At 46.7% G+C, this 8,915-nt stretch overlaps 1 protein-coding gene across 1 annotated transcript; it reads right to left on the bottom strand.

Moving 5' to 3' along the window:
* Positions 1-6,066: 6,066 nt before the first annotated feature.
* On the bottom strand, positions 6,067-7,961 carry vgll3 (vestigial-like family member 3). The gene is made up of 4 exons (XM_028990786.1): positions 7,597-7,961; positions 7,091-7,376; positions 6,550-7,005; positions 6,067-6,455 (listed from the first exon to the last, which is right to left on the bottom strand). The coding sequence occupies exons 1-4, from the start codon at positions 7,744-7,746 to the stop codon at positions 6,421-6,423; spliced, it is 927 nt and encodes a 308-aa protein (XP_028846619.1). The 5' UTR covers positions 7,747-7,961; the 3' UTR covers positions 6,067-6,420.
* Between the last annotated feature and the right edge of the window lie 954 nt (positions 7,962-8,915).

Raw genomic sequence — 8,915 nt, 5'->3', positions numbered from 1 at the left:
ATCTAGCAAAAATTTGAGAATGTGCACAATGCAGACGGTTGAAGGGCAGAAAATGTCGACACATCACAAATATTGCAAAGCAGGAAGATAAAGGCAGATATCGGAGGCATACCGCACAGGGAAATATTTCCACAGATATTTCCATCATAAGCAACATAAACGTCTCGCAGCACTGTTTTCATAATCAAATGCTGCCCTTACAGCCCATATTAAGCTCCACTACGGCTGACTGTGCTACGATAAATATTTGATAGCACCATTAGGGCTTTATTGCATTTGGAGGTCTGTCCACGAGAGGTAGTCACGCTGTGGGTGGGCCGTCCTCAGCAGGTGAAGTGGGACTTGTTTAAGGGATATTCTTACTACAGATAATAAACACTCATCAGTGTTGACTTAAGTCTGTGCTTTAAGACCATGTTCTGCTTTGATTTGCGGCCCCGACAGCCGAGTTTCGCGAAGACCACAGTCTTAAGAGCTAATTTTGGGGGTAGCAGGACAAACATGCAGTTCGGCTGATGCGTGCCAAGGTGCAGTGGACAGCAATGGATTTAGTGTCTTGTCCTCTTTATTTTATTAACGCATTTATGCTGGTAGTGAGATAAGGTCAGTACACCATCCACAGATTTAAGTGGGATCATATGCTAGGCGGTTATTATATAAATACCGCCGGGTAATAAAGAGGAACGCAAGAAGAATTATGACTAAGCTTATGCAGCCGACTATTTAATTAATCTATTATTGATCCAATATTCATTAATAATGCAATGTTATTACATATTTCAAATGTCTTTAATGGGACAAAAAAAGGGGCAAATGTGATTTGACATGGCTGGAAGACAAGACACACTGTGACTATTTGACTGTCGTTTGTTCTGCTCTGCCTGCATTCATTTGGCCCCAGAGGGAGCCACCAAGAAAACCGCCAATCAGAGGGCAATGTGTGCTGTAATAAAAGCATCATGCCCCATTTAACTCAACTTACACCGGCATTGACATGTGCTGGCTGAAGAACATGGACCCTGCCACACCAACAAGCTGCATTTTTATCTCCAGCAGGTTGCATGAGGAACGATTCTTGCAGACTGAACGGGAAATTGGCACGTAGATGAGACGCACCAGAATCGGCTGGGACGAAGCGAGCTTTATGACTGCCATGTGCTCCCATGCCTCCCAGGGAAAAATCAAGTCCAAATGAGGGTAATGAAATAGGGATCACTGTATTTACACAGTTTCACATTTGGACAGCTGGCACCGTGTTGATGATTGTTAGGCTAATCATCTGCTCAATTACGCTGGAATGTGCTGGGGGGGGGGGGGGGGGGGGGGGGGTTCAATGCCCTGACATGCTATCAGGGCATGAATGTCCAGCCCTACCAGAGTCTCAGTGGTGTGAGGTCTTCGACTCTGGACTTTGAAGTTGTAATCCAAATGTATCCATTATGTTGCTTGTCAGTTTCAATGGAATGTTCAGAGACAAGGAATGATGGCTGAATACTCAACACATTGCCATAAACGTATTCAGAATTCTGTTGCAGTATGTGTGTGTGTGTGTGTGTGTGTGTGTGTGTGTGTGTGTGTGTGTGTGTGAGTGTGTGTGTGTATATATATATGTATATTTAGAATACACATACAAAACTGATTTTTTTAAATATCTGTGTTGAACGTCTTTCAATAACTTTTTGGATGTCAAAAAAGTTATTATTCATATTATTCATTGTTATTATTCATGTCCATATTAGTTGAGCATTAGTTGAAGGATAGCAAATTATAAAAGTAAAAGTATTCTAAATACTGACTTGAAAATTGTAACTTAATACAGATTCTTCAATTTTGTCTTTGAAAACACCTACTATGTATTCGTTCGTCTGAATATGTCTTATGATGGGAGAGTAAGCAAAGATGCAGACCTTGGTTTCTTTCTCATCTCTCTAAGGTCACCCATAATGAATATAAGGTATTTATTCTTCTGTTAAATACAAAAATAAGAAGCATTTTTGACTCCCACGTTCCTAACGCTTGTTTTTGTTCACGTGCCCGGACAGGTTCACGCAGTGATGAAAGACTGTTGAACAGAAACACGTCTTGCGTCTATCCTGTAAATCCTGCTAGTTTACCCAGATTTACTTGCTGGCTTGAGAAAGCCCTACACACTGTATATTTATCAAAGGGATTGCAAAATCTGTCTAATTGCAACAGCGCGGCTGAGCTTTTTGGCCTGTTGTGGTCTTTGTTTGAAGTGTGACATTAGGCATGGTTGCAGTGAAAGGTTTGCATTTGGCTCGGTGGCATGTCATGTTCTGCTCTGTTTATGAGAATTAATTGCAAAAGCAAAGGCAATGCAGTTTGTGTTTAACAGTTCTGAACATTTTCTGGCAACTGCGCTCATGTCTGCGTAAGACAGTATCGGGCGGATGACCTTGGCCGAGAACGGTGGTAAGGAGAGTGAAAAAAACCCAAGGCATGAGTTCTCTTTCTTTAGGATGATATTTGAAACCTTTAGTATTATGTTGTCTCCAATCTGACTCTTACTTACTTTTGAGCATGAATTTAGTTTTTTTTTTTTTATGTTAATAACTACGGTTATTAGTCACTGTTGTAAATGTAGAGAAGAGCCAGTAAAGTAAAGTAATTGTCACATGTGATACAGAGCAGCACAGTACACGGTGCACGCAGTGAAATTTGTCCTCTGCATTTAACCCATCACCCTGAGTGAGCAGTGGGCAGCCATGACAGGCACCCAGGGAGCAGTGTGTGGGGACGGTGCTTTACTCACTGGCACCTCAGTGGCACCTTGGCGAATCGGGATTCGAACCGGCAACCTTCTGATTGCGGGGGCCGCTTCCTTAACCGCCAGGCCACCACTGCCACATGGTCAGATGTGACTGGTTTATGCCACTCATGAAAACTTATTGGACTCATATTCAAATATGACATACCCTATCACTCTATATTGTACCAAATAAAATAATTACAACGAAAATGTAGTATGAAGAAGTGCCGTAGGTCTTAAATTGTCACGCTATGAGTGTGTCTGAACTCGGGGTCCTTTGAATTCCCTGGATCCTCTACCCCCAGTGTTGGGAGGATTGGAAGTGTAATTCCAAGTTTAAAATGTAAAATGGCTGTCAATTGCTGTATATGTGACTAATTACATTCGATTACTTTTGTGAACAAATATTCTTAGCTATTAAACATTGTGATATGTTGTAACCTGTCAGCGTTTACCTTACAGCAGTACTAAACATTGAATATTGCTTTCAAACTCACAAATGAACAGAATTCAATTTAATAAAGATAATATAATAACAGACACCACAAGATCAGACGTCAGGCCTCATTTTTACTGTAAAACCGTTTTAAAGCACTGTTGAATCAAATATTAACAAGCATTAAAACAACGTGTGGACCTTTATGGTTGCTCGGGGTTCCTCCACCCTTCTCAACTCCGTCCGAGTAAACCAGCACCCGTTCACTGTCAAAACACACCGGGCAGGTCTGTAGCATCTGTACTTTTCTCCAGCAGACTACCTTCAGTGCGGTGTTGCGGTAAGATCATACGATTAAATGAAATCACCACAATCAACTTATAATCACTGCTTCAATCAACCTCTCCTTCATCTTGGCTTCAGTGCTGCTTCAGTGATTTGTTTCTATTGGTTGCACGACATTGCATCACAGGTCAAAGTTCATCCAATTTTTTTCTCTTTGACTGTGGTCTGCACAGGAGTTCTATATATGAATAATTTTATATTTAGGAGTAGTGTGTTTCATAATTTTTCTGACCTTTCTTTACTTTTTACTTTAACCCTTTAGAGATGTATACAATGCATGGACAGTCCAGCTCCAGCATCCAGGGTCAGCTAACAACGTCCTCTTCACAGGGATTTTTAAGTTCTGATTGGCTGAAACAAAAATCACTCCCATAATTCCCACTGCACCACTGTTATTAAACATATTGATTTTGTATGAATCATATACAAGTCTTTGTTTACAATACTAAGATGTGATCCAAATTGTTGTTTTCCTGCTATAGCTGTAATGAATTTCAATTACAAGTTTTGGTCCTTAAATTATGCCTCATTATTTCCTGACACTGCATATCCCATGAGGGTCTTTTTTTAGCAATGTGCAGAGGGGCCAGCCTTCTGTATTCTTTTACCTTCACATGACAATTCCTCTATTTTGGCTGCTGTACCTTTACCAGCTCTCAGCATGTTCTGGAAATCAGTACAGTGTGAAAAGTTCCTGTTCGGAAAGTGCCTGCGGTGTGTCCACGGGGAAACCGCAGGAGCTCCGGGGAAATTTGCATATAAGTGCATTATATGCTAACGAAGAGGTTACAAGTTTGATTCCGGTGCTGAAGGCAGCAGCTTCGCGTTTCCGGTGGGTGGCTCTCCTGAGGGAGGGGCCTGAGCCTGGGGTGACGGCCTGGAGGAGGATGGAGGCTCTTGTCCCCAGCAGCCTCCCGTGTGCTGGGTGCTGCTGAGACAGCACGGCCAACAGACAGAAGGAACAGCATCGTCCTCTCTCGACTAGCCACACGTCTTACTCTCAAGTGTCTCTGTAGTTTTAAATGTTAAAAATAATGTTTCAATGAAACATTTACCGAAAAAGCTTATTGCACGTGATAAGCGACTGTCATTCATTTTTTTGAATGGGGTACTTTACGCATTTGTGGACATCACCACCTCTGATCTGCAACATTTATCATGGAACCCGCTTTTTACCCAAAGCTACATAGGATTCATGGTGAATGTGGGGCAGTGGTGGCCTAGCGGGTAAGGAAACTGACTCGTGATCGGATTGTTGCCGGTTCAAATCCTGATCCGCCAAGGCAAAACTGAGGTGCCACTGAGCAAAGTACCGTCCCCACACACTGTCGTGGCTTTTGACTTCCGAGATGACCTTAATCTCAATCAGTCTTCCTCCAGTCTTGACATCACGACGAGCTATTTTTGATGCTGTCGTAAGGATCTTAGTCTCGGCTCATGCAAATATACAGCCAGTAGCCACACGGTGCACACAGTGAAATGTGTCCTCTGCTTTTAACCATCACGCCTGGTGAGCAGTGGGCACTCATGACAGGCGCCCGGAGAGCAGCGTGTGGGGACGGTGCTTTGCTCAGTGGCACCTTGGCGGATTGGGATTCGAACCTTCTGATTACGGGGCCGCTTCCTTAACCGCTAGGCCCCCACTGACCCCCTTGAACTGAGAACTCTATCATCTGACTTGGATCCATGAAATGTGTAAACGTGCGTGCGTTTTTTAATAATGGCACCGCATCGCTGGAATCCAGGCCAGGTAGCTGCACCCTTGCACTGTGACTGGAGGCTTCCAGCTTCAGGAAATGTCTTTTCTGACGTGACGCGCATGACGATGACATGACCGCCTAAACAAGAACCACGGAGCAGTAAGGCAGGGCGCGTTCTGTTGGTTCTGCTACTCGTTGCCCTTGAATCCCGAGGCTGGCCGGCGCATGAAATCCCGAGGGCAGCCGCAGGAATGCGGAACGGCGCGGCCCTGCCACCTGCTCCCGGACCTCTGTCCGCTCCTGCAGCTGTCTGTTATGGCTGCGGATAATGCGCCTCTCGCCATCGAGAGGAAAAGTGCAGCTTCACCTTCCCAAATATCATTCGATTTCGCAGCCCGGAGCACGTAGCCACATATTTCGGATTCTTCGGTGCGGAGCGCGTTTCAGTAGTCATTCGTCTTACGGACAAACCTCCGCATTCCTCTGGTTTATAGCAGAGCGCACTAGGACGTGCCGGGGGTTAATATACGTGTCGTCTGTTCATCTGTTCGGGGTTAACTTCCTGCGCCGACAGGAAACGTGGCCGGAAGGGCACGCGTCCTTTTCTTAATTATGGCGCGATAGGAAAGAAAGTGAGCAGAACAACACCGAAATAAACACGTTTGCCAATAAAACTCAGCAGTTTATTTTTCAAATGGCACAAAAAAAAGCTTTTTTTAAAAAAAAATCACAGATCACATCAAAGGGACTATAAAACTAGATATATTAGAGAAATAGGCATTTTTATTTACACACACCATTGAACCATAAAAAAAAAAAAAGAAGAAAATCCCGAAATCCCTACAAACCTAGAAGCCTTTTTGGAGCAGTAAGAAAAGATGGTTCTTTCAACAGAACCAGCGGTCACTTCATCGGCCCATTAAAGAACACCAAGCGGTACATGCTGTCCATCTGTAGGAAGAGGTGTACCTCTCAGGGTGCACTCTGGGTAAGTGGCATCCTTCGCGCGTGGTTTTTGGTCCGGGAGCGTTATCCCCGGACGCCAGCTTCTCTCCCGGAGCTGTTATCCCTCGCGGGCCGAATGGGAGGTCGAGGGGGTCGTCCATCTTGAACCAGTTCCCGGGGGGGGAATGTTTTTTTTTTTTTCCAGGAACAGATCCCGGAGTAGCTTAGAACCAGACGGCGGCTTTGGTTTTATCTTGGTCTGCGGACAGGAGAAACAACGTTTTATAGAAACCCCCCGAATAACCGCACAGGGAGGTGGCGGCTCCTGCGTTGCTCTGTCCCGCCCCGCTCACCTGTGTCAAAAACGTCCACGGACCCATGGAAGGAAGCCTGCCAGCTGGACGCGGCCGCGCCGCCGGGCTCCAGCTCCATCTTGGCCATGTCGGCGTGAGCCGTGGGGCTGCAGGCGGGCCGCGCGCCCGGCAGCAGCAGCGGGCTGAAGCGGGGGTCCAGGGCCGGTCCGTGGTGCAGCATGTGGTGGTGCGGGTGGGCGTGGCGCGAGTGCACGTGGGGGTACACCCCGTGCACGTGCGGGTAGCCGCCGCTGCCCTGAGGGCCCAGGCCGTAGTGCCACGAGTCGGACAGGCCGGACTCGGGGAGGCCGTGGCTGCTCCAGAGGCCAGTTGTGTCAGCCGGGTGGAATGCTGCGCCCGCGGGGAAGTCCGGGTGGATGGAGGACAGGCAGGAGCTGGCCTGAGGTGGGTAGCCGGTGTTCCACAGGGAGGGTGGACCTTCTAGAGAACCCCCATCTGTAGCAAAAAAAGCAGGGTGATGTTGAAACCGCTTTTGCAACGTGTAAAATGTGGAGCTGGGATCACTCTGGCACCAACTCACCTTTCCACGGCCTGGCGGGCTTCGTCTCCCCGGTGAAAGCACTGGGCTGACTGAGCGCCCTGGAGAAGTGCTCGTCCACCACGTCCCCGATGCTCCCCTGGAAGTAGGTGAAAAGGACACACCGGGAGCTGATGTACTCGGCCTCGGCGGGCTGCGCCTCCCTCCCCCGCGACGCCGCCCCCTCTCCCGCCTCCTCCGCGCTCTCTGGCACGGGGCTGCGTCGCTGGGGCGGCTTCCCCTGGGGGTGCGCGGGGTCCTGCATTTTACCGTAGGCGCCGAGCTTCTTCTGCGGACAGAGACGGGGCATCTGGTCAGAAAAGCATCCTATCAGTTGCTCCAACATTAAATGATGAACGAATTTGGCACGCATGACCTTATGCGGTATGGCATAAGGTCATGCGTGCCAAATTCATTCATCAATGTCAAATCAATAATCAAAGTCCTTATATATGTATATAACATCATATTAACTCTTATTGCACGAAGTTGAGGACGTCAATGCTGACCTGCTGCTGCTGCTGATGATGATGGTGGTGGTGATGATGATGGTGGTAGTACGCTGCTTTGTACGCTGCTGCCGCCGCCGCCGCTGACGTCGCCGGCAGGTAGCGATGAGCTCCATAACTCTGGTGATACATAACATCCAGGCAACTCATGGCAAGGACCTGGCGATCTCACGAGACGAGCCGAGATGGACGTGGTGCCCGACGCGCGCCTCAGGAGCGGATCAGCCCCTGCGCCATCCCGCCCGCTATATAAACCGGCGGCCGGAGAAAGCCATGGCGGGCATATGAAAAGGCGCGATTAGCATGAAAATAAACTCGCCGCCATCAGAGACCCACCGCCTGCAGGACAGACGTCAAAATAATAAAAAAAAAGGGCGTCAAGCTGCACAACACCCAAAAAGTTCCCGACGCGCCGCTGATTGGTTGGAAGTTTGAGAATGCGCCTCGCTGATTGGTTCACACACGCCCACTGGCGCGGACTGGACTGACAGGTTCTGGTGAAATGAAATGCGTGTTGCCAGGTTCGGCTGATCGCAACCAAGGGCCAGGAGACGGAAGCGATACGGCTGCGATGAGTAAATTACTGTAATTGAAATGTAATTGATACAACAAAGCGGGGACCAAACTCAACAGTCACTGTCAAACATCCCACGTCACAGTATATTCGAAAGACTTCAGTGTGTTAGATATTAACAAATGAACTGATTTTTTTTTTGGAAGAAGCAGTCAGGAGGTTTTTATTACGCCTCAAACTACACAAACAGAAATTACATGAATGGAAGCATATATTTTGAGGGGTTCTAGATATTAACATTTCAAATGTTGTTTCCTAAACTGACTTTCTTTTCAACCAACCGAGACTTTTCTTTTGTAATCTGGCAACACCGGCTCTGTTGGGCCCATTTAAACAGACGCTGCTTCATTTAACTGGGGTGGGGGGTTCCATTTATTCTGGACTTCATTCAGTTGTTTCATAACTCATCATGATTCAAATTCAAAACAACCAGGGTACTCAAAACTCACAAATGTACCAATTAAGAGCTTAGTTAATAAAGCCATTGGTCATAAAATGTCACATTGAGTCATGATAACCAGATTTCTGGTTTGTTGTACTGGTTCTAATTTTTTAACTTTCTAAAATGAATGATAACCCTTCATTAAGCATTCTCTCCTTTTTTAAAGTGTAGTGCATCGAAAAGGCATTTTTTTGCATGCATTTGACATTATGGAAATCAATGCTTCACAACTTCAGGGTCTCAGAAACAACACATTCTTCTTTAAGCCCCTCCACCTGCAACCCTTCTTTTTCTGTAGCCTGA

Source organism: Denticeps clupeoides, chromosome 9 (genome assembly GCF_900700375.1).
Source record: "Denticeps clupeoides chromosome 9, fDenClu1.1, whole genome shotgun sequence".
Classification (NCBI taxonomy): Eukaryota; Metazoa; Chordata; class Actinopteri; order Clupeiformes; family Denticipitidae; genus Denticeps; species Denticeps clupeoides.
This window is presented reverse-complemented; position numbering and strand designations above follow the sequence as displayed.